Below are 26,917 nucleotides of genomic sequence, written 5' to 3'. Positions count from 1 at the left end.
CTACTTAGATCAATCACCACCTCAGCTTGTCATGCCCTTGTCTACACAACAGTAGACCAGTAAGGCTTTAGGCCTGGACCTGAGCCCAGTCCCCCTTCCCCTCACCCTAACCCGGGTCCGTATCCTTTTCCTACCCCCTCCCTACCACAACCCCTGCCTCTATCTGGACCCAGGCACATTCACACACACACAGACCTACACCAGTGTTTGTCATGTCTCTCCTATGATGTTTTTAGCCTTTCTTACTCTGAACATGTAATTTAATGTAATTTTTTGCTTTATAAATGTTCTTAGCCGGTAGATAAACATACTCCTGGAGCTTGCTCGATCGCCTTGTTAAGAGGGGTCAGGGAATACATTTTACAGCTCACTTTTCTGGCCCCCGGGTGATACTGTTTTTTTGCTTCCCTCTGGAATATGTAGAGGTGGGTCGTATGCCCACCTCCCTTGTTCTCTGTAAAGCGCATTGTGTTGCCTCTGGGTATGAAATGTGCTATACAAATAAAGCTTTGATTGATTGATTGATTGATTGATTGATTGATTGATTGATTGATTGATTGATTGATTAAGTAAGTAGGGCTAGCCCACTGAGGAGAGCTCTCACTGGGTCTGCTTTCAGCATGAGCAGCGTTTCCCAGTGAGCTGTCTGTTTCACAGTGAGCTGTCTGTTTCACAGTGAGCTGTCTGTTTCACAGTGAGCTGTCTGTTTCACAGTGAGCTGTCTGTATCACAGTGAGCTGTCTGTTTCACAGTGAGCTGTCTGTTTCACAGTGAGCTGTCTGTTTCACAGTGAGCTGTCTGTTTTACAGTGAGCTGTCTGTTTTACAGTGAGCTGTCTGTTTCACAGTGAGCTGTCTGTTTCACAGTGAGCTGTCTGTTTCACAGTGAGCTGTCTGTTTCACAGTGAGCTGTCTGTTTCACAGTGAGCTGTCTGTTTCACAGTGAGCTGTCTGTTTCACAGTGAGCTGTCTGTATCACAGTGTCATGGTGACCCGGTAGTTCACTATGTTTCCTTTGTTTTTTCTCCTGTTCTCCTGTTGTGTGTTTGTGTGTGCCTGTGTGTGTGTGTGCCTGTGTGTGTGTGTGTGTGTGTGTCGTGCGGCTGTGTTTCGCTCGCCCCCCCTCTCCCCCTGTTCCTGGCTCCTACACACACCGCTGCCTCCCGCCGCCGCCATGTCAGCTCGCTTGGCCCCGCCTCCCACCTTTACTCCACCACTCTCTGAGCCACAGCACAAGAACGGACGTCTCCGGGACATCACCTCTACCCCGGTGGATCGTCGTCGGCGCCTAAACCCCTCCCCCAACGCTGCCCGCCGCCGCCAGAATCTCCGCCACAGCTCTTGGCTAACCGGGGGATTTCACACGCCCGTTCTTGGGTCTGACCCTTCGTCTGCTCCGGACCTCGCTGAGTTTCGCATTCGGGTCGGAACTACAGTAGTAGCACCCTGACACAGAGAGGCTGGGACTCTCCGCTCTGAGGTATCATCCTCGGTCTCTCTGAGGTCTCATCCGCGGTCTGTCTGAGGTCTCATCCGTGGTCTGTCTGAGGTCTCATCCGGGGTCTCTCTGAGGTCTCATCCTCAGTCTCTCTGAGGTCTCATCCGCGGTCTTTCTGAGGTCTCATCCGCGGTCTGTCTGAGGTCTCATCCGTGGTCTGTCTGAGGTCTCATCCGGGGTCTCTCTGAGGTCTCATCCTCAGTCTCTCTGAGGTCTCATCTGCGGTCTTTCTGAGGTCTCATCCTCGGTCTCTCTGAGGTCTCATCCGTGGTCTCTCTGAGGTCTCATCCGTGGTCTCTCTGAGGTGTCATCCGAGGTCTTTCTGAGGTCTCATCCGCGGTCTGTCTGAGGTCTCATCCGTGGTCTGTCTGAGGTCTCATCCACGGTCTCTCTGAGGTCTCATCCGCGGTCTCTCTGAGGTCTCATCCACAGTCTCTCTGAGGTCTCATCCGCGGTCTCTCTGCCACCGCATCTGAGCTCTGCCGCCAGCCGTCCGCTGGAAACAGCTCAGGAGACACACACACATCTCTGAATCTGCCCAGACCCGCCCAGATACAGGGAATGGGCAAACGTGTGTGTGTGTGTGTGTGTGTGTGAGAGAGAGACCTCTACAAGAGTATAATAGAGCTCAGTTCTAGGCCCAGCCTCAGAGAGAAGAGCTCCTGAGCCTGGAATACTAATCACATTACCACGGCAATACTCAGCAGCCTCCAGTCTCTCCATGAAATCTCTCTCACGCACAAATCTGTCTCTGCAGACACTCACTCTCTCTCTCTCTCTTACTCTCTCTCTCTCTCTCTCTCTCTTTCTCTCACTCTCTCTCTTACTCTCTCTCTTACTCTCTCTCTCTCACTCTCTCACTCTCTCTCACTCTGTCTCTCTCTCTTTATCCATACTTTCTCTCTTGCTCTTTCTCACATTCTCACATTCTCTCTCTCTCTCTCTCTCTCTCTCTCACACACACACACACACACACACACACACACACACACACACACACACACACACACACACACACACACACTCTCTCTCTCTCTCTCTCTCTCTCTCTCTCTCTCTCTCTCTGTTTAAAAAAAGAACGGGCATATCGGGTTAGCTTCGGTAAAATCACAGCTGAATACAGCTGTAAAATATGGTATGTAATTACACTACATCCCTGTGTGTAGCTGTATGTGTGTGTGTGTGTGTGTGTGTGTGTGTGTGTCCACATGTCAGGGCACTTATGGTGGGCTACAGCTTGGTGAGCTCACTGGCACTAGGACATTGGACTCCCTTTACACACCGATGCACACCGGCACACACACCCACACACCCACACATCCCTACACCCCCCCCCCCGCCACCGCGCACACACACCCACACACCCCTACAACCCACCCCCCATGCGCACACACATACACACACACACACTCACGCACACACACACACACACACCTGGCCTGCTCTCATTCCCCCCCTGCTCTAATTATGAGGAATCCTCTACATCCCAGGAGTCCTCTCCTCTTCCTCTCTCTCCCTCTCTCTCTCCCTTCCTCTCTCCCCCCACCCTCTCTATCTTTCTCTCTCCCTTCCTCCCCCCCCCCATCTCTCTCTCTCTCTCTCTCTCTCTCTCTGTCTCTCACACAGACACACTACGGGGCCCTCTAATAGGTATTCCCAGAGCCGCGGGTCTGGCTCTGCTAATTGGTGTCTGCGGGGATCACAGCAGGCCGGAGGGAGCGGGGGAGGCGTCAGGTGGCTCCGGGGCTCCGGGGACAGGGAGGGACGGGCTGGTGTCAGGGTTAGGGCCACCCGGGGGAGGATGGGCCATCGGGGAGGAGGCGGTGAAGGACGCGGGGGAGGAGGAAGACGGATGGTGATGGGGGGGGCGGGGGGAGAAGTATGGGTGGGATGAGCGAGAGCTCGGCGGAGAGGACGGGATACAGGAGAAGCGCTGAGGTAGGAGGACAGATAGATCCGCTCGGCGCGCGACGTCACGCCACCGCTCCCCGGAAGACGTCGTGAATGGTTTTGCTGATGGAAGCACAGCCACGACGGGATCCGATTGGCGTTTTGCTCTCAGTAACAGGTGCCGACGCGCGGAGAGACGGGTGCAGTTTCCAGGGCAGGGGGTTTAGCGCAACGCTTCATGCTTGACTGGCTCTCGGGTTTCGCGGGGTTGAGTCACTCTGCCCTTTCCCACTTTATCTGTTATCCTACTCACTCAGACCATACGTCATCACAATGTAAACACAATGTAAACAAATCACAATGTAAACAAACAAGTAGAATTTCATCTTAAACCGAGCCAACCAATCAATCAATCAATCAATCAATCAACCAACCAACCAACCAACCAACCAACCAACCAACCAACCAACCAACCAACCACCCAACCAATTAATCAATTAATCAATTAATCAATTAATCAATTAATCGATCAAATGTATTTATATAGCACCATTTTGTATAAATAAATGCAATCCAAAGTGATAGCCAAGAACAATGGAGAAAAAAAGAGAATATGGTGTAGTCGTATGCACATCCAGTTTGTTAGGTGCTGGGTTGACAGGTAATCATGAAAAAGTAGAATAGAACCCGCACACTGAGACCGAGGCAATCGTGAGTGCAAAAAAGTGATGTTTATTCCAACAACGTTTCCACCCTCAGGTTTGTCAAGTGGACTGTGTGGACTGTGTGGACCTGAGGGGACTGTGTGGACCTGAGGGGACTGTGTGGACCTGAGGGGACTGTGTGGACTGTGTGGACCTGAGGGGACTGTGTGGACCTGAGGGGACTGTGTGGACCTGAGGGTCAAAACGTTGTTGGAATAAACACCACTTTTTTGCACTCGCGATTGCCTTGGTCTCAGTGTGCGGGTTCTATTCTACTTTTTCGAAGAAAAAAAAAAAGAGAACGCAATAGAATAACAAGAAATTGATAAAATATCAATCTAAAACTAATAAAACAAGATAAGATTTAAAATACAATGTAATAAATAAGTAAAAGTGCAACAGTGGTAGTGCAACATTTGAATAGTTTCAGTCAAAGGTCCATGAAAAGAGCGGCATGTTCAGTCCAAATTTAAAATAGATAATAGTAGGAGCATGCCCAAGGTCATAAGGTAGTTGGTTCCAGCTATACGTAGCGTCAAACTAACGCTGCCTCACCATTAAAACATGTTTAACCTTTAACCCACAGTGAGCTGACCCGATCCCAGAGAGCTAAGTGATCCGTTTGGTTCATTTACTACTGTAAACTGTTACTGTACTACTGAGAATTCGTAGATTTATAAATGATTAGCATCACTTTGAAATCTATTCTATGGCAGACTGGACTGGAAGGCAGTTCAAAGGCTTGCAGTGATACAGCAGCGTTTTGAAAAGGGTTGGAGCCGTGTCATGGACTTTTTGGAGAGTCCAGTGACGAGAGCATTACAGTAATCATCCCTGTTTGGATGATGAAGGGTGATGATGATTTAGTCATCGCCTTGCCAAGGACAGGACAGCAGTATTCATCTTACTCAATAAATATCCTCCCCGCCGTTGGCCGCCGAGTGCGGAGTCAAAAATAATTCTTTATATCATTTATAACAACAGAAGATCCATTTGAAAAAAGAAAAGTTCCATACAGAATGCAACACTTTCAAATAGAACCGTTTTCAACTCCATAAGGTGCTGTTCCCAACCCTAAAACCTGGAAAGGCTTATATGTTCTACGGCTATCTATAACATTGCTGACTTGAAAAGGGTTCTAAATGGAACATAGACCCGAGTGTGATTTCTTACTCTGGGGGCCAACCGGGGTCGAGGGATGCTGGAGATGAAGTGACCCAGGGGACAGAGCTCCGTCTCTGGATCCAGATCACGGCGTCGCCCCCCTAGCCTCCTGGCTCTCCGTCACCAGGGGAGCGAGGACTTAGACGAGTCCACCATCCATCATAATGACACATTCCTAGCTCTGCTGGACTCATGATGAGCTGACGACGTGGCAAACCCACGCACACACACACACACACACACACACACACACACACACACAGACGCGCGCACACACACACACATACACGCATGCACACGCACATACACACACATTCACAAACACACACACGCACACACACACAGACGCGCGCACACATGCACACACGCACGCACACACGCATGCACACACGCACGCACACACACACACACTCACACACACATACACACACACACATGCACTCATGCACGCACACAAACGCACACTCAGACAGAGATGTACTGTGCGCACAAGTACAAACATACACACACACACGCCTACACACACAGACAACACATGGTGATAATGGGGACTGATTTCTGGAGCGGTGGTATACTTCATGCTGATATAGTATGAGTCAATATTTGATTGCCACCATTCCCCAACAGGAAATGATTCCCTGTGTGTGTGTTTGTGTGTGTGTGTGTGTGTGTGGTGTGTGTGTGTGTGTGTGTGCGCGTGCGTGTGTGTGTGTGACAGAGTGTTTCATCATCTCACAGTGCATGTAGATCAGTTATGAGAGAGAGAGAGAGAGAGAGAGAGAGAGAGAGGGAGAGAGAGAGAGACAGTGACACAGGGAATCAGGTTTATATAATACTGACTGAGGAGTCTGAGTGTTAGAAAACATGACAATTAGCAACAAACCAACATGCCTGGAGTTCTGAGTGCTAATGATCCGCCAACTCAGCTTGTTTTTTCACCAGAATATAAATGTTTGTGATGCAGAGACAGCGATAGCAAGAGAGAGAGAGAGAGAGAGAGAGATGGAGAGAGAGAGAGAGATGGAGAGAGAGAAGGAGAGACAGAGTGCTGTGAATGTGTGTGTGTGTGTGTGTGTGTGTGTGTGTGTGTGTGTGTGTGTGTGTGTGTGATCTCGTACTTGACCACCGCAATGGATCCCCTGAGCCATGTCTGTTCACACTCTGATGTCGATCACTCAGACACACACACACACACACACACACACTGGAACACAGACACACACACACTCTGGAAGTGTGTTAATCAACCTCCTCCTCCTGGCATGACCTAGGGGGACGTGTGTGTGTGTGTGTGTGTGTGTGTACGTGCGTGTGTGTGTGTGTGTGTGTGAGTTATGTATGAAGATAAGCACAAAGAGCCATTTTGAAAACACATTCAGTTGCGCAAAGTCTTACAGTGTAAATTTACATTTCCCCAAAATATCATAAGCATGGATCAGTTCACTGGAACACTGGGATTCCACATATCACAGGTGTGTCAAGTATCGTGCATGTCATGCTATTTAAATGTGATGAGTACAGGAGCACAAGCTATTTTGTGCATTGCTAGTGCAACAAAAAATGTATGTTGACATTAATCTGAGTATCCAGAAGCTTTCGCTGTGACAAGAACTTCTGGGAACAAGCTAGGATATTCGTCTACACCAATAAGAATGCGATCGGATTTGATTGGCCCACGCAGATAGTGGGCTGGGCGGAGAGGCTGATTTGGCCTCTGATTGGTCACTGACCGCAGATTTCCACTTTCCAAGTTTTCCTAACGGGTCTTGCACTCTAGCGAGCTGTCAGTAACATATCTGGCACACAAGGTGTGATTTACTAGGACCTTCTTCCACGTTAACTCTCACTTCACTGAGGTACAAAAAGGTAATATAAAAAGTATATTACCTGAATACCTTTTTTCATTTAGTCCCAACTCTACGCTCCCTAATTAATAATACTCAAATTCAGCTGGATTTGAAAGGTAGGCTAATGTGCTGGCTCAACCCCTCTACCCATGTTTTGTGGCGCTTGATTCCAGACTATGCTGACATATGTGTTTACTTTGTTTGTTAGTTAGTGTGTGTGTGTGTATGTGTGTGTGTTAGCGTCATTGACACTGTCTGTCTGCTCCATTAATGTGGTCCTTGCTTCTGCACTGACCTCTGTGACCTGTTTTGAGGTTGATAGTGTGCTGATCTGTTGTGAGGTCGATCGTGTGCTGACCTGCTTATTTGTTTTATTCATCAGCGCTGTTTCCTCTGCTTTGGGCCACTGGGGAGTGTGAACAAAGTGGGTGTGGGTGGGTGGGTGCATGTACGCGTGTGTGCATGTGTGTGTGTGTGTGTGTGTGTGTGTGTGGGTGGGTGTACGTGCGTGTGTGAATCTGTTTATGTGTGTGTGTGTGTGTGTGTGTGCGTGTGTGTGCGTGTGTGTGTGTGAGAGTGTGTGCGTGTGTGTGTGTGTGTGTGTGTGTGTGTGTGTGCATGCATGTGTGTGATGAGGTCAGTGACGGGCAGCTTGTTAAATGTTAAGGTGTTTCGCTGGAAAAAGGTGAAAGGAGCAACTTCTGCTGCAGGAAGATATGCTGCTACATAGCAGAGTTCACACACACACACACACACACACACACACACACACACACACACACACACACACACACACACACACACACAGATCGTGTCCATTCTTCTGCATATGTCTGCTGTAAGTAGCACTGACGCTGTACTTCCTTGAGCTTCTGACCATCACTATGTCCTTCTAGAACCTTCAAGCCTGACTGGAGTGAATAAACAAACAAACAAACAGGAAGTCTGACTGGAGTGAATAAACAAACAAACAAACAAACAAACAAATACAAACAAACAGGAAATCTGACTGGAGTACTGTAAATAAACACACAAGGAAACAAAGAAACTAACAGGAAGTCTGACTGGAGTAAATAAACCAACAAAAACAAACAAACAGGGAATCTGACTGGAGTACTGTAAATAAACAAACAAAGAAACAAAGAAACTAACAGGAAGTCTGACTGGAGTAAATAAACAAACAACAAATAAACTGAGTACAGTCAATGTTGGAGTGAATAAATTGCTTGTCACCATGGCCGCATGGCTGATGGAGGCCAAACGTTTGCGTGTGTAAAACCGTGTGCAGAAGTGTCACCGCGTACATACTGTTAAACTGTCCAAGCTGATCGGCTAACGGGGGTGGACGCACTGGGAGTCGAGTCTCTCAAATGTGCAGGATTCGCACCTTGTCCGTTTTTTGCGTGTTTGCCTCAATGAATATGCAAGTCTGGGCGTGTCTACGTGAGCGTGAGAAACCGTGGGGGGAGAACATGCAAATGAGATGAATATAGCACATCTGATGTGATTGGTTGAGCCTGAAAAAGTGAGAACAGGACAGGTAGTCATGGATTTTAATACAAACAGAGCAGGCACTGACCAGACACACAGTCAGAAATATCATTGTAGCGAGAAGGAGATGTCAGCAGAATGGAAGATACATAGAGGAATGGTATTTTACACTTGTGTGAAAGTTTGGTTTTTCTACTTGTGTTAAAGTGTCGGAAAAAATAATAATTCAAGCGTGCCTATCCACGTAGCAATGCCATTTCCTAAAACCAGTCACAAGAAGGAGCCTCACAACGCCCAAGCCTGTAACTGTATTTCCTTGTCTATAGGTCAGTCTAGCGTATGGTAGCTATCGCCCCCGGGAACTCCAAGTCCAGTTTATCAGGCGCAGGACAGGTTTCAAGTTCAAGTTCTCCATAGTTGAAATCCGGTTAAAACAGGCAAAACCCCCATTTAACTAGATTGTTTGCACCTGATGTCATCACCCGCAATAAGTAAATAAACATGTTTAATCTGTGAACACGCAAAAGTTTGTTTGGGGACCTTAGTAAATGGAGGCTTCATAGTGTTTTAAATGTCAGCAGCTTTTAAAAAGTGAATGCTTTAACACACTGAGGCGCTGGAGAATGTCGTGACGCTGAGAAGGTAATGCGTCGGCAGCGCAGGCAGGGAAGCACAAAGCAAAACGGAGTGGAAACTGAGAAAACCCATTCACACTCAGAGTGAGTTATCCTTGGCCTGAGGGCCGGGCCCCACGTCGCGCGCGTCATTGACGCGTCAGCGGTGAAACCAGGCAGAGGAGGGCAGGTTTGTGTGTGTGTGTGTGTGTGTGTGTGCGTGCAGGCTCCACCGGTACAGTAGCACAATGGCCTCTTCTTCTGCAAGCGTGGATAGACTGAGGTAAAGAGGAACAGCCCTGTCCTCACATGGCCTTCTCCTTCTCTCTCTCTCTCTCTCTCTCTCTCTCTCTCTGTCTCTCTCTCTCTCTCTCTCTCTGTCTCTCTCTCTCTCTCTCTCTCTCTCCTCTCTCTCACCTCTCTATCTCCCTCTCTCTCTCTCTCTATCTCTCTCTCTCTCTCTCACTCCCCCGCTGGTAACATGCTATGCAGCATCTGAGCAACGGCAGGGAGTGATAGAGATTGAGAGAGATTGAGGCGGGCGAGGAGAGAGACGGAGGAAGGGAGAGATTGAGAGCGAGGGAGAGTGAGAGGGAGTGAGAAAGAAAGAGAGAGAGATAAGGAGGGGAGAGAAGGGGAGAGAGAGACAGGGAGTGAGAGAGAGAAGAGAGGGGGAGCATGAGAGAGAAAAGAAGGGGAGGGAGAGGAAAGGGGGAAAGAGGAGAGAAAGGGAGGGCGAGCGAGAGAGTGACAGAGTGGGAGAGGAAGAGACATTGAGTGGGTGAGAGAGAGAGAGAGAGAGAGAGGAAAAGGAGAGGGGGATGAGAAAGAGAGAGAGAGAAAGGGAGAAAAAGAGAGGTTATTGAGAGAGAGAGAGAGAGAGAGAGAGAGAGAGAGAGAGAGAGAGAGAGTGAGAGTGAGAGAGAGACAGATAGAGAGAGAGAGCATGTGTATGGGTGGGTGGAGAGTTTAAAAGGCGCCAAAAGAGCAATCAGGAATTGGCATCACGCAGCTGTCATCTCCTCCCCTTGGCTTCTCAGCAGGGGAAGCGCCATCAGTAGCATGGCTGCCATGTGAATACTGTCATGCACTGTCACATGGTTACACTGCTGGGCCAGAGAACTCCCTCACCAATCCACCAGAATGACGTGTGTGTTAGGATTCCATGTGAATGGGCTAGACTAGACCGTGTGTATGCGTTTGTGCTCGGTTAGCATCCATTGTGAAATGTGTGTGTGTGTGTGTGTGTGTGTGTGTGTCTGTGTGCGTGTGTGTGTTGTGGCATCCTCCCCGGGACCGGCCGTTGCGAGGCTGCCACCTGGGCGCGGGGGCGTGGCCTTCGGGATGCACAGACCAGGGCCAGGTTTCCCAAAAGCTTCTTTCGTTAAGAGGCTCTTTAGCCCATTCAGTTGACCAATCAGAGAGCTTCCCCAGACCTGTTGAGCAATCAGAACCCTCTAAATGAATGGCCCAAGGGCCTCTTAACGAAAGAAGCGTTTGGGAAACGCCTCCTCTCCACCTGCAGGCCATGTGGCAATCAGGACCAGACGAGGAGAGCACCAGCTGAGACCAATTGGCTAATGAGCATCCAGGCTCTTGAAAAGCCCAGCCAGCAGGAGAGACAGCAGTCTGAGGACTCAGAACCGACGCCCACGGCCTGACCGGCCTCCCTCATGTGTCCAGGCCCTGGAAGGAGCACAAGAGTCCCCGCTGACTGAAACTACTTTTGTTCATCTTTTTAAAGAGTTTTTTTGTTAAATAAATGCGCTACAGCGCAGACTAGCTACTCACCTCATCCTGGTCTGCTATGCTTCACCTCTGTTGCTCTACTGTACCTAGGAGGTTACTGTGTGTGTGTGTGTGTGTGTGTCTGTATGTGGGTGGGTGGGTGTGTGTGTGCGCACGCGTGCGTCTGTGTGGCAGAGGGCAGAGCGGGCCAATCGGGGTCGGCTGTTCCTGGGTCAGGCGGATTTGTGCGTCTGATCAGTATATTGGATTCCCATTAAGACACAGTCCCTGAGATGGGCCCATGGAGAAATACCTCAGTAGCTCGCTTTCTAACGCTTACTTTCAAACTGTCCTCAAACGCACTCCGGTCGTCAAGGAAACGACATCTATAACATCGCAAACTGCTTCTATTACTTTCATTACATCATTCGCACGACCCTAAACGTAGATCCCTTCGAATAAATTGTCTATGAGCCTGATACTGTGCACATCTAGTAGAAACTGCAAACACGCACGCACACACACACAGACACATACACACAGACAAGCATTCGAACGGGGGGGGGGGTGCCCTGACACAGATCAAGAGCGGATTTACAAACCTCCTTTGATGGTAGTTTCTAAAAGCCAGTAAGTGAAATACGAGCTTTGGATTACATTTTTTTTCATCAAAAGCCCATGGCTCCCTGGTGCCATTCTAGCTTATCAGATAACAAAGGCCAAAGGGAGGTTTCCTGTATTTCACCGCGACCAGATGTAAGCTCACACTTCACCTTACTGAGCCCGCTGCGACGCCGTCAAGCCCCGACAACAATAACGACAACAAACAACGACACCGTTTCATTCTAAAGCTGCCCAATGTGAACGCAGCTTAAAGCTTCGACTACAGGGACTCGTATCGGCGCGGCTAGCGGCGGCGAGCTTCGCGCAGATGACCGGCGGCGTATCTCGGGCGCGTAGCCCGACACGAACGCGAGGGCTCACCTTGCCTGACGTCCCTGGGCGCTATGGCGATGGCGTTGTTGGAGTTCAGCTCGGTGACGCAGCAGTCGTCGGGCGGCAGCGAGCCGTTGCCGCGGGGCGTGGCGGGCAGGAGGGGAACGGGCGGGGCCATGACGTTGCTGTTGGAGCAGACGCAGCCCGTCTGGGTGATGCCGCACCCGTCGCCGCCGTCTCCGTGCCGGCCGCCGCCGCCGCCGCGCACGCACTCCTCGAACCACCGGCAGAGCACGCCACAGGTGAACCGGCTGGAGTTCTCATTATTGATGAGCAACACCTCTACCAGGCGGAGCTCCAGGGCGGCCACGCCCACAGGGGGGCGGTCTGGCGCCGGCTGCCTGGACAGACACAGCTGGACGAAGTTCTTGTCGAACTGCAGGAAGGTGTACGGCCGCTCCGAGTCCTCGGCGCCGCCGTCCCTGCCGCTGTCGCCGCACAGGTCGATGACTTCCTGGTCCCGGGGGGCGGCGCCGGGGGCGGCGGCGGCGCGCCGGAGGTCGAGGCGGGGGCAGCTCTGGTTGGCCAGGTGGTGGTCGAGCGGGAGGAGCACGGGGGCGTGCGCCCGGCAGACGGAGGGGACCCGGGAGAAGCGGAGGTACAGGGAGTACTTGGTGGGGTCGGGGTTCTCCAGGGACCAGGAGCAGCCGGGCGCCCGTGAGGGGAAGAGCTCCCGCAGGGAGAAGGAGCCGTACAGCACCCCGGCCACAAGGCTGGAGCAGGCGGACGAGGAGGAGGGGTCGGAGGGGGAGGGGGAGAGGGGCCGCGGGGGGGTCTCCGTGGTGGTGGGGGCGGCGGCCCCGGCCCCATGGGCGGCGGCGGCGGTGGCGGTGGCCAGGGCAGGGAGGGGAGTGAGGGCGGCCAGGCCGACGGCCGCGGCCACAGCGAGGAGGAGCGACAGCACAGACAGACACGCCCCGCCAGCAGTGTTCATCCTATGTCACTCGTCCTGCAGAGAGAGAGAGAGGGAAGAGAGAGGGAGGGGGGAGGGAGGGAAGAGAGAGGGAAGAGAGAGGGAGGAGAGAGGGAGGGGGAGGAAGGAAAGCAGGAGGGGGGAGGGAGGGGGTCGGAGGAGAGAGGGAGGGGGAGGGAGGAGAGAAGAGGAGGAGGAAAAAGGAGAGACATAAAATTAATTAGCTGATTTTTATGCAATCTGACGTTGTTGTTGTTGTTGTTGTTATTGGGTAATGCTTGATCAACACTATTGGATTTCAGACGAGATGACTGGTTCCCCCCCGGTGTGTCCATGCTGCGTCCGTGTTCCTTCAACAGGAGCCCAGAATAACCACGTGTATGTCCATGCTTTCCCCTATGAAGGTCAATCTAACACACACACACACACACACACACATACAGAGAAATAAACACACACACACAGGCTTGGCACACACATGCACACACACACTCACACACACACACACACACACACCCCTGGCGGGCTGGATTAAGAAGGTTGATGACTTGGTTATTGAAACGTGAACCGTGGGGTCCTCTGCACTCTCCCCTGTTGACACAACACCCTCTCACACACACACACACACGCATGCACGCACACGCGCGCACACACACACACACACACACACACACACACACACACACACACACTCACTCTCTCTCTCTCTCTCTCTCTCTCTCTTCCTCCAGGCAATGTTCCTGCTGAGTGCCTTACCCAAGGCAAAGGCAAAAACCATTACCTTCACCGTCACCGTGAGGGTATACCACCCGTCTAACCTTAAACCACACACACACACACGCACACACACACACACCAGTCCAGGCTGATTCAAAATGTTCAAAAGGAACCAATGCCGATACCCCATGCATTTTTCATTAGCTGGACCTAATGTTCAATTCTTTCTAGGTGCTCCCAGGCATGCAGCTCAGACCAGAGTAGACGCATACAGAGGGGGCCCGATGTATGAGTGAGTGCTCCACTGCTCATGTCTGTCTGACCTTGACGATAGATGCTCACAAAGTCCTGGATACATTGAGCATCCTGGGGTCAAACACATAGAAGCACATCACAGACAACTAGCTGAGTAGAAACAGAGAGAGGGAGAGAGAGAGAGAGAGAGAGAGAGAGAGAGAGAGTGAGGTGAGAGAGGAGAGAGAGAGGGAGAGAGAGAGAAGAGAGAGGGAGAGAGAGGGAGATAGAGAGGTGAGAGAGAGAGGGAGATAGAGAGGTGAGAGAGAGATAGAGTGAGGAGAGAGGGAGAGAGAGGGAGATAGAGAGGTGAGAGAGAGAGGGAGATAAAGAGGTGAGAGAGAGAGAGAGTGAGGAGAGAGAAGAGAGAGGGAGGGAGATAGAGAGGTGGGAGAGAGAAGGAGAGAGAGAGGGAGATAGAGAGGTGAGAGAGAGAGAGAGAAGGAGAGAGAGAGACCGAGAGAAAGAGAGACAAGGAGAGACAGAGTGAGAGGGGAGAGAGGGAGAGAAGAGATAGGTTTGTGACCGGTGTTTTTTGTTCATCCATCAATGCATTTCTATTAACAGCCTGCTTCTCTCTGGGTAACCATAAGCCCAGTAAGACACACATGTACACACACACACACACACACACACACACACACACACAGGTGAAATGTGCATAGCAACACGCAGTGATGTTCAAGCGTGCTGCTACAGTACATACTGTCCCTGTCTGATTGTGTTCCTGGTTAAAGTCAGGAGAACCATGAGAGTTATACTCAGCCTTTACGGTAGGCAAATACCACTGAGGCATTCAATCACACACACACACACACACACACACACACACACATACACACACACACACACACACACACACACACACACACACACACACACACACACACACAAGCACACACGCTCTGATCAAATGAGATTGCTGGATAAATTGGTCCCATGATGTTTTTTCTCTTTCTTTGCTCTTTTGAGGATCATCAATGGCAGAGACACAGTGTGTGTGTGTGTGTGTGTGTGTGTGTGTGTGTGTGTGTGTGTGTGTGTGTAAGCGTGTGCGCACACTCAATAATAATAATAATAATAATAAAACTTTATTTGTATAGCACCCTTCATACAAATACATGCAGCTCAATGTGTTTTACAACAGAGAATGTACATGGGTGGAGTGCTTCACATAAAAATAGGCATAAAAGAAACAAAAATCAGGAAAATATGATGGAAGATAAAAAACGGTAAAAGATAAAGAACAGTGTAAAAATGACACTTGTTCAGGAACATACTCAATTAGGATTTATCAGACTGCATCAAGAAAAGAACAGTGTAAAAATGACACTTGTTTAGGAACATACTCAATTAGGATTTATCAGACTGCATCTGTTATCTGGCAATTATCCACAATCTGTCATTCGATTCGTACGGTTACAATAGATCATAGTTAGGCTAAAATGTAATCATAAAAAAGCTCCATTGTTGCTGGTATCCGCATAATATATACTGTGTCTGTGCGTGTGTGAGAGTGTGTGCGTGTGTGAGAGTGTGTGCGTGTGTGTGGGTGTGTATGTCTCCCATCTCCCTTGTCTCTCTCTGAAGGGGTGGTCTGATCAAAGAGGGACCTATGTGTGTGTGTGTGTGTGTGTGCACGTGTGTGTGTGTGTGTGTGGGTAGGATGACCCCCAGAGGCCCCGCTCACAAAAGGCCCGGGACACCAAGTGACTCTTCACAATCAATAAGCAGTCGCTGATGAGATCTGAATAGACATGAAAGCATAGCAGACAACAGAGACAGGGATGGGGGGGACGGAGGCGGCAGAACAGAACAGGAAGTCGTGTACACAATGGTAGATGTTTAATAACCTCTCTCTGTCTTTCTCTCTCTGTCTTTCTCTCTTTCTGTATCTCTTTCTCTGCCTTTCTCTCTCTCTGTCTTTCTCTCTTTCTCTCTCTCTGTATCTCTTTCTCTGCCTCTCTCTCTCTCTCTCTCTCTCTCTGTCTTTCTCTCTTTCTCTCTCTCTGTATCTCTTTCTCTGCCTCTCTCTCTCTCTGTCTTTCTCTCTTTCTCTCTCTCTTTGTACCTCTTTCTTTGCCTCTCTCTCTCTGGCAATAAACACTCAACTGCCGATGACGCAGGTAAAGAATTCAGAGACGGAGGGAGTGAAAATAAAACCTGAATCATACCGTGTGGAAATGTTTTTGTTAGAACATCAACGGACACCAGCGAGCGATACTTTCCCGTCTTTGAAAATTAGAGCTTCTGGTGTTTTTGAAGGATGTTATATATTTTATATTATGCACCTATGGATCCACTGAGTGTCTTGGCGGTGGAAGATACACCGGCTGTATCTAGAGAGCGCACTGTGTGACGCAACGTTGATGTCGGCCGTTGGATATGATCGTAAATAACCTTAAAGTCGCACTGAAACGGACGTTTGAGATCATCTAACTTCCGTAGTTTGACGTATTTCCGACGCAAACAAGCTATGAGGGTGGGACATGCGTTTAGAGGAATTTGATTGGAACATTGACAAGTGGACGGGTTTTAGGAACTTTAGACAGATTCGATAGAAGGATAGGGTTGATTGACGGGTGGATGTCGTGAGATTATTGTACCTGTTGTCGTCACTGCACGTGACCTACCATTTTCCAGGAAGTAAGAAATGATAATCTTTGATATAAGATTACAACAAAAGTAGAATTTTGTAAATTTTTGGGCATACATCGTTGAATAGGTGAACACTATGACTAATTATGTGAACCGAAATGGGACAGAATGCTTTTTTCATTTCAGTGCGACTTTAACATGGCTTATAATGCTAAATTCCGAACGTGTCAGTATTGTAGAGCGAAGACTCTCTTCCAGGAAGTGGTTCTAGAAAAGAACATCATCCTTGTTTGCTTCCTTCCACTCCAGTCCAGTCCAGTCATCCTCCCATCCCCTCACTCATCCCCTTATCCCCTCACCCCTTCTCATCCTCCCATCCTCTCATCCCCTCATGCCCTAACCCCCTCATCCCCTCATCCCCTAACCCCCTTATCCCTTAACCCCCTCATCCCCTAACCCCCTTATCCCCTAACCCCCTCATCCCCTCACCCCAAACCGTTCTTCCTTGAGATAACTGTGTTCCACTGAAGCATGGCTCTCTGGCCTCATAAACGCATATACACACACACTCACGCACACGCACACACACACACACACACACGCACGCACACACACACACACACACACGCACGCACACACACACAGCACAAGCACAAGCACGCACGCACGCACACACAAGTGCATGCACGCACACACACACAAACACACACACACACATACTAAAGCCGCAAGACATACTGAAACAAGTCACCAAGTACGTTGTTAAAAATAACAAGTCGCCACAATCGTGATTCAAATGCGACACCCATGCACACACGCACACACACACACACACACGTACATACACTGACTTTAACACATCAATAATTCAGCCAGTATTCTGACTCAGGGCTTGTTGTGTATCCTTATCTACTGATCGTCATAGACTACTCTCTCTCTCTCTCTCTCTCTCTCTCTCTCTCTCTCCTCTGTCTTATATATCTGTCTGATATATATATATATATCCCTTCTTTCTCTCTCTCTCTATCTCCCTTCTTTTTTTCCCATACTCACTCCCTCTGTCCCTCCACCTACTCTTTCTCTCTCTCTCTCTCTCTCTCTCTCTCTCTCTCTTGGTTCAGTGATGTGGTGATGTAGTCACGACCACGATTATTTTCCCTTTGATCCTTTCCTCCGCTCATCCATCCATTCATTGGAACACTCACTGCAGTCATTACGTCCTCCAGGCCTCTCCAAGAAGCCTTATCACTGAGGCACAAATGTCAGCCATGTTGTATATGAGCCCACGCTGAGCGAGTATTTGTGTGTGTGTGTGTGTGTGTGTGTGTGTGTGTGTGTGTGTGTGCGCGTGCGTGCGTGTGTGTGTGTGGGTGTGCGTGAGTGTGGGTGTGTGTGTGTAAAAGAGAGAGAGAGAGAGAGAGAGAGAGAGAGAGAGCGCACTGTTGAGTTGATCTGTCACAGTAGAGGGCATTATCTTGGAAGCTCAGAAATACTTTGAATCAGTGCCTGAGGAAATGTTCCTCTAACGTTTCTGTTAGGGTTTGAAGGGATATTTCCCTAGGAAATGTTCCTCTAACGTTTCTGTTAGGGTTTGAAGGGATATTTCCCCAGGAAATGTTCCTCTAACGTTTCTGTTAGGGTTTGAAGGGATATTTCCCAAGGAAATGTTCCTCTAACGTTTCTGTTAGGGTTTGAAGGGATATTTCCCCAGGAAATGTTCCTCTAACGTTTCTGTTAGGGTTTGAAGGGATATTTCCCCAGGAAATGTTCCTCTAACGTTTCTGTTAGGGTTTGAAGGGATATTTCCCCAGGAAATGTTCCTCTAACGTTTCTGTTAGGGTTTGAAGGGATATTTCCCTAGGAAATGTTCCTCTAACATTTCTGTTAGGGTTTGAAGGGATATTTCCCTAGGAAATGTTAATCTAAGGTTTCTGTTAGAGTTTCAGAGGATATTTCCTGAGGAAATGTTCAGTTAGGGTTCCTTTTTAGGGTCTGACAGGTGATCTCAGAAGAGTCTCAGACAAGTTAAATCTGTATCATATTTTAAGTCTCTTCTCAAAATGTCCCTGATTTATTCCTTACTAAATCTCTCCAATCACATCGCCGACACCACACCCCCTCAAGCTTGTTGTCATGGTGAGGTAGGACCAAAAATACTCTGTAGGCTGAGGATGCTGGGACATGAGGATGAGGAGGGGTGATGAAGACTTGTCTCAGACATGGGGTCCACTCCTAAATCTGCCTTTCAGCGGACTAGCGAGGGCTTGATTCATACGGTCAAGGGAACGCTTGTTACCCACATCAACAACGTTGCAGAACAGTCTCCATGAGGACTGGTTATTTTGTGACCATAGAGCAATGTTGTCACAACGTCATCTGTTGACTTACCAGTTCATCACCAATGTGCAATGTTGCCATTATGTATCGTGTTAGTAGGGTCAGTGTCAAATACCAGGCCATGACAACAGTCTATGGGACAGATGTACTAACGTGCTAGCGCCCGTTTTTGGCATAATTTTGTCACGGAATGCGCCTAAAAACATGACATGGTACTCTATGTACGAACAGACCACGCATTGCTACAGTAAAACTGCATTCTGCCTGATGTAGGACTGCAGAATCCTCCTCCCTCTCTGGTCTCCTGATCCCACTGCCTCTGCCACCCAAGAGTGACTGCCCTCCATGCCACACGCTTACCCTCCGATTTGGAGTCCAATCGCCATGTCTAATGTTGCCTCTCCGGACTGAGAGTTTAGCCACCCTTTCAGAATGCCCACATGTACAGGAACCCAAAGGAATGAGACGATGTCTTGTTTCAGAACTGGTGAATGCACTTCCAGTGTGGAACAGCAGGTCCTGGCGAGTACAGGAAGTACCAAACTGTAAACTGAAGAGACCAGGGCTGAGTTTCCCAGAGGCATCGTAGCGCTACGTTCATCGTAAGCTATGGCGTTCATCATAGCGCTACGATGAACGTAGCGCTACGATGCCTCTGGGAAACTCAGCCCAGACGCAGAGTCACTGCAGATCAGAGCTCTCCAGGTTGGACTGGCTCAGCCCCACTCTAAGGCCAACCAAATGGCGTGCAAATCAACCGTGTAAACGCTCGAGAAGTCAGATGTCCGTTGGGGAAACTGACACTCTACAACAGTGGCTAGGGACTACAAAAGCAGAACCAGTGCTGTCAGTCAGTGGATCTTTAGATCCACCCGTCGGTGAACATAGACATACTCTGAGTATGTACGTCCGGGTCCTTTCAAACTCAGAAACCAAATCTGCATTTTCCTGCCCACGCCTTAACCTTGTTTAGCAAGGCATCCACTACCAGGGGTTCTAGAACCCACACAGAGCTCACAGGCCACACCCCCGTCGGGCAGAACTCCAGTCCAAACGCCCCCAAGTCTCCACCCACTGCAGCTCCTGTCCAGCCAACACTAGACTGAACTTTGACCTCCCTTTCACAGCAGGCATGCAACGCTTATAATAGGAATACTTCACTGGCATCTTAACTATACCCACCAGCCTACGTTAATCATGGACATACACACATAGAGATTGAGGCAGCTACATATTTTGTTAATTAGTGTAGCTATTGTGAAACACTTACATTTATATTAGGTAGAACTGGTTATTAGGTAGAACTGGTTATTAAGTATCTGACTAGCTAGATAATGTTAGCTGTTGAGCTACATACCTACAGATCCCAAAACTGACCTGGAAATCCAACAGTTAATGCTATTTTTTCCAAGCAGAACTGTTCTTGAAGACACAGGGCAAGGAGGCGTGCTGTCGCCAGGCAGTCTTATGAATTGATTTTGAGACTCTTCAGGCACCCAAAGGTCTAGAGACGGCCCTGTGCAGACTAAGCAAATTGGTCTCAGATAGATTTATTATGTCCTGATGTACAGTTTCTGAAATTATTCCAGTGGAGGACTGTAGGTCTAAGCAGGCCCGGCGGACGGCGATTGGCCGCCCTAGGCAAAGTAGTTGTTGAGGGGGGGGCAATTCCGATTGTCGGGAGATTTGTTGAGCAGGGGGGTGCTAGCGGAGATTTGTGCGCCCCTAGTGCCTCGGCACCCTAGGCAATTGCCTTGTATGCCAAGTGCATGCGCCACCCCTGGGTCTAAATTGCCATTATAACGTGGAGAGCGTCAACAAAACTGACTCAAAAAAACAGACACCAATGTCTACAGGATGTGTGTGTGCGTGTGTGTGTGTGTGTGTCTACATCATGTATGTGTCTGTCTGTCTGTGTTATTGTACGTGAGTGGGTGTCTTTCTGTGTCTATATGTCTACAGAATGTGTGTGCAAGTGTGTGTGTGTGTGTGTATGTGCGTGTGTGTATGTGGGTGTGTGTGTATGTGCGTGTGTGTGTATGTGTGTGTGCATGTGTGTGTGTATGTTACTGCGGCCCTCAGGGGCTGAGCACAGAGAGAGAACCATCCAGAACGTCTCTCCTGCGGTACCAGATACAGCCTCCGCCCTCCGCCAACACACACAACAACACATAGAGAGAGAGAGAGAGAGAGAGAGAGAGAGGAGAGAGAGATCATGGAAGGGGAGGGGTACAGCATATCTCTCTCTGTCTCTCTCTCTCTCTCTGTCTCTCTCTCTCTAGAAATGTATTGTGGTGGGAGGATAGGAGAAGTGGAATATTTTCAAGCAGCATGTGTTTTTGTGGGGTATGTGTGTGTGTGAGTGTGTGTGTGTGTGTGTGTGTGTGTGTGTGTGTGTGTGTGTGTGTGTGGTGGGGAGGGGGGGTTGGTCGGGTAGAGCTTAGAGAAGTAATCTGTCACCCATAGTATGTCATGGCCCCCATAGTATGTCATGGCCCCCATAGTATGTCATGGCATAGTATGTCCCACATACAAGTGGACACCTGTCAATGTGTGTGTGTGTGTGTGTGTGTGTGTGTGTGTGTGTGTGGGGGGGGGTTATGAGGAAGGACAGCAGCAGGGACATGCTGAAGCCTTTGCTTCAACACAAACACACACACACACACACACACACATACACACACACACAGGTTCCTGAGGCCATTTGGGGATATTTTAAACCAGCCGTATCTTCCGCCAGCCTGCATGTGCATATTACATGAATATATGAATATTAAATGAGATGACATGGAGGCATTGTGAGGGGAAAGCCTGGCCTTGCATAACAGAAACATCTCTCTCCTAAAAATATACAGCAGCCCTCTCCAGACCGTGTTACTGCACAAAGCCCTCTTAAATCTCTGGGAGAGCTTCCTTGTGCTGCGTTTAATGAACATAATCAGGGGTTGGACAAAACAGATGCTAGTATTCATTAGATGGAGGGCCAGAAGGCTCACACGATGAGTTCTTAATAATAAGACTATCGATCCAGAATCATTAGTGTAGAGATGAGGGAGCCTGCTCAGCCTGCTGTGTGTGTGTGTGTGTGTGTGTGTGAGTGTGTAGGTAGGTATGAGTTGGTTCAAAGCATCCTCTCAACTTCTTTCTCTCTCTCCCTCTCTCTCTTTCTCCCTCTCTCTTTCTCTGCCCCCCCCCTCTCTGCCCCGCCTCTCTCTCTCTCTCTCTCTGTATCTCTCTCTCTCTCTCTCTCTCTAGCTGAATCCCAATCTGAGTGCGCAAACCACCATTGCGGCCCCTCGCACTTGCGGCCTGAGGCCTGAGCACTTAATTGACGTCAGCTGGAAGGGCTGTGAATTAAATGGGACAGCACTTCCAGCGGCGTGCCAACGATTCCCAAGCCAGTTTAGCTCAATGCCCCTCCCACTTCATTTTCATTGGCTGCCGCGTCCCTCCACGCAGAGGCTGCTCTGACCCGCTCCTCAGCTCCGCTCGGCTCTGCAAATTGACGTCTGTTTTAATTTAATCATAATTTAAAATGTATGTTGGGTGGGATATGTTTGCAGCATGTGGATTTCAAGATAAATGTTGTGTTATCGGCAAATGTCATCATTTATGTGTGATGCACTCGGATCATGACTCGGATGCACTCAAGCATTGTGTCACATGAGACGCGGTGGACTGTGGGTATTTTCTGCTCCTAAGTCGGCGAAATTGCGGACTTTCGGTAAGTGCGGTTAAAGTGCGCAAAATGGTGGCAGTGGCGCACTTGTGGACTTGGCGGGAACAAGCATGTAAGGCCACAAGGCCGCGAGTGCTCTGCACTTTCGCCTAAGTGCGCGATTTGGGATTCAGCTTCTCTCTCCCTCTCCCCCCCCCCTCTCTCTCTCGCTCCCTCTCTCTCTGTCTCTCTCTCCCTCTCTCTCTATCCCTCCCCCTCCCTCTCTCTTTCTCTCCCCCCACCTCTCTGCTCCTCCCTCTCTCTCTCCCCCTCTCACTCTCTCTCTCTCTCTCTCTCTCCCCCTCTCTCTCCCTCCTCTCGCTCCACCCCCCCCCCCTCCCTCTCTCTCTCTCTCTCTCTCTCTCTCTCTCTCTCTCTCTCTCTGCAGTGCTGTCTCTCTCTCTCTCTCCCTTTGCAGCCACTCTGGGCTAGTGTGTGTGTGTGTGTGTGTGTATGTATGTGTGTGTGTATGTATGTATGTATGTATGCATGTATGTATGTACAGTATGTATGGCCTGTGTGTTACATGTGAGAGCTTACGCACACACACACATACACACACACACACACGCACACACGCACAGACACACACACACGCACGCACGCACAGACACACACACACACACACGCACGCACGCACGCACAGACACACACACACGCACGCACGCACACACACACACTAGGGTTTAGTCTACTGTTGGAGCAGCGGGGTGGGCTGAGGGAGGGGAGACTCGGGTCAGAGGTCATGGTTTTGAGCGCGCTCCACCTCAGTGCACATCCATCATGTCAGCAAAAGATACATGAGACCTTGAGGTGATCCTCTACCCCACAACGAGTGAGTAGATATGCTCCATGCACTGCGGTGTGTGTGTGTGTGTGTGTGTGTGTGTGTGTGTGTGGGCGACCTCTCTCCCTCTGACATGGGTCACGCCACGGCAGTGAGTTATGGGGTCGAAGGTCAGCCGTCCCTGTTCAGATGCTGTCATCGCCAAGGCAACCAGCTGGAGCGGTAAACGTGATACCGTCCAGCGAGGCAGAGGGAGATGTGACCCGCTCACACACCACTGACCGTGTGTGTGTGTGTGTGTGTGTGTGCTCACACTATTTAGTTAATATGAGCTGAGTTGTAGTGGGATAGCATTTGCCATACCGTAGTACTATCCATGTCGACTGTATACAAATGTTTTAAAATAAATAGTAAATGGTAAACGGACTGCGCTTATATACTGCATTTATCCAAAGCACTTTTCAATGGCCTCTCATTTACCCACCAATGACGGCCAGCTGCCATGCAAGGTGCCAGCCTGCTCATTGGGAGCAATTTGGGGTTCAGCGTCTTTGCCCAAGGACACTTCGACGCGTGGACAGGAGGAGCCGGGATTCGAACCGCCGACTCTGCGGTTATTGGATTAGCCGCTCTACCTCCTGAGCCACAGCTGCCCCTGAATGTGTATAACGTATCTATGTCCGTCCCCCATTGTGCTCCCTCTGTGTATGAGATGCGCTATACAAATAAGGATTGATTTGATTTGATATATTTTCATATGAACTCTCTCATCTCTTTCCCTCTCTCCCTCCTTCTTAACTATATTACTATTCTACCATCCCACATAGATCCTCCCTCCCTCCCTCCCTCCCTCCCTCCCTCCCTCCCTCCCTCCCTCCCTCCCTCCCTCCCTCTCCTCCCATGCTGTGGGTGAGCCCCCTCCTTCTTAATTCATCAACCTATGTTCTTCGGGGAGACATGTTTCTGTTCTTCTCCTGGTTGACATGTATCTAGAGAGTTAATATATATGCCTGTAAATTGATAGAGGTCACGAGCAGTGGTTTATAAGTATGATGGACCTGTGTGTGCGTGTGTGCGCCTGTGTGTGAGTGGGTGGGTGAGAGAGACAGAGAGAGAGAGAGAGAGAACAAGAGCGAGAGAGAGAGGAAGAGAGAGCGTGAGACATAGAGAGAGAGAGCGCGAGACATAGAGAGAGAGAGAGAGAGAGAGAGAGAGAGCGCGAGACATAGAGAGAGAGAGAGAGAGAGAAGGAGAGAGAGAGAGCGACAGACAGAGAGAGAGAGAGAGCAAGAGAAAGACCTACAGAACCCCTGATCTTCACAGGAGGTGCCCTCTGATTGGTAATTCTCCCAAGATTTGTTCCTGGTGGTTCTTGTGGCAGCCAGGTCGATTCATGGGAGGCACGGTAATGGACAGAGAGGTTACAGAACATGCTCCATCCTGACTCCATCCTAACCATGGCTGACAGGAACAGCGTTAGGTGTGAAGGGTGTGTGTGTGTGTGTGTGTGGGTGTGTGTGTTTGTTTCTGTGTGATGAGTCATCCAATATAACACCATGGGCAGATGAAATGTGTCAGTTCTATCTTCACAGGAGTCTATGACCTCTTAGAAGACTGTGTGTGTGTGTGTGTGTGTGTGTGTGTGTGTGTGTGAGTGCCGTAAGCTGTCACCATTCACAGCAGCGAGCTCCAACCTTTCTCTTAATTAGGCCCTAGTGACAGAGTATTAAACACAGAGAGATGTGAGGAGGGGGAGAGGAGGGGAGGAGGAGAGGAGAGGAGGAGAGGAGGGGAGGAGGAGGGGCGGAGGAGAGGAGGGGAGGGGAGGGGGAGAGGGGGAGAGGAGGAGAGGAGGAGAGGAGGGGAGGGGGAGGAGAGGAGAGGAGGAGAGGAGGGGAGGAGGAGAGGAGGAAAGGAGAGGAAAAGAGGAGGACAGGAGGGGAGGAGGAGAGGAGAGAGGAGGGGATATGCTGAATTAGGAACAGAGAAAGAGATCTATACCAAAAAGATGAAGGGATTATGAAAGTGTAGGTGTGTATTCATGTGTGTGCGTGTATGTGTGCGTGTTTGTGTGCATGTGTGTGTGTGTGTGTGTGTGTAGTAGAGAAGAAAGAGAAGAAAGAGAGAGTAGTTAAAGAGGAAATGGGGTCTGACGTCATAGAGAGAGTTTAGGGAATATGTTCTCCTTAAGCAAATGAAAGAGACCAGGCAGCAAACAGCACAAACCTCTGCTTTATTACACTGGTTGTGTTCAGTCAAATGAGACCCATAGAAATGCAAATGCTAATGATGGCGAGGCAGTAGACAATCACACACACACACACACACTCGCTCACAGATACACACACCCATTCTCACACACACATACACACACTCAAAGAGGCTGTGTATTCAAGGTTGTTCACCGACTAACATCTGTGGTGATCCATCAAAAAAGCAATAGAGGCCAAAAAAAACAGCGGCTTGGGAGAGACTGGGAGAGAGAGAGAGAGAGAGAGAGAGAGAGAGGAATAGGGGATGAGACAGGAGGATGGACCGAGGGCAGCAGGGGGGAGCAGGCCAGCGGTGAGATGGAGAGATGGATGGAGAGGTAGGGTGGAGAGGGGGATTGAAGGAGGAGAGGAGAGAGAGGCTCCTTCCCTACAGTCATCTCTTTATCTCAGCCTGCAGACCAGACCAGACCAGCGCCCACTGCCAAGGAGGCAGCTGACCCTCTGCATGACACACACACACACACGCACACACATACACACACACACACACACACACACGCACACACACACGCGCATGAACGCACAGGCACACACACACACACGCACACGCACACGCACATGCACACGCACACGCACACGCGCATGAACGCACAGGCACACACACACACACACACGCACACACACACACACACACAGACACACACACAAACACGCACACACACAAACACGCACACACACATGCACGCACACACACACACGAGCACACACACAAGTACAAACACACACAAAAACATGCACACCCACATGCATGCATGCACACACAAACACGCGCGCACTCAAGCAAGCATGCATGCACGCACGCACGCACGCACGCACGCACACACACACACACACGTACAGTAGGGGTGAAATAACTCACGGGGGCATGATGAATTAATTCTGATTCATTGATTGGCTGGCGGATTAGTCACCGGCTCTGACCAGGGTGGGTTATTGATGGGCTGCAATCACAGTGATAAGACCTCTCCATGGAGCTGAATGGAGCTCAGTGGGATCAAGACAAGGGTTATCGACACAAACCTGGCAACCCACGAACACGGAGAGGGCCCTTTGGCTATTATGTGAGTCTTTCTTGAGGCGTGTGTGTGTGTGTGTGTGTGTGTGTGTGTGTGTGTGTGTGTGAGGTCTCTGACCTGGAGTACGCCACCAGAGAAGTGTGTGTGTGTGTGTGTGTATGTGTGTGTGAGGTCTCTGACATACAGTAGAGTACGCCGCCAGAAAAGTGTGTGTGTGTGTGTGCTTGTGCGTGCATATGTGTGTGTGTGTGTGAGGTCTCTGACCTACAGTAGAGTACGTCACCAGATATGACCCAGATTTAGCTTGGCGTAACCGAGCAGAAGTGTTTCAAT

At 49.7% G+C, this 26,917-nt stretch overlaps 1 protein-coding gene across 1 annotated transcript in view; it reads right to left on the bottom strand.

The window, feature by feature from the left end:
- The window catches only part of adgrb2 (adhesion G protein-coupled receptor B2), a gene marked incomplete at both ends in the record, with an annotated part of 188,245 nt that extends 175,380 nt beyond the window's left edge, over window positions 1-12,865 (bottom strand). Inside the window, 1 exon segment of the mRNA XM_084455426.1 lies at window positions 11,920-12,865. Coding sequence (XP_084311552.1) covers window positions 11,920-12,865 — 946 coding nt within the window.
- Between the last annotated feature and the right edge of the window lie 14,052 nt (window positions 12,866-26,917).

Source organism: Borostomias antarcticus (genome assembly GCF_949987555.1).
Source record: "Borostomias antarcticus genome assembly, chromosome: 21".
Classification (NCBI taxonomy): domain Eukaryota; kingdom Metazoa; phylum Chordata; class Actinopteri; order Stomiiformes; family Stomiidae; genus Borostomias; species Borostomias antarcticus.
This window is presented reverse-complemented; position numbering and strand designations above follow the sequence as displayed.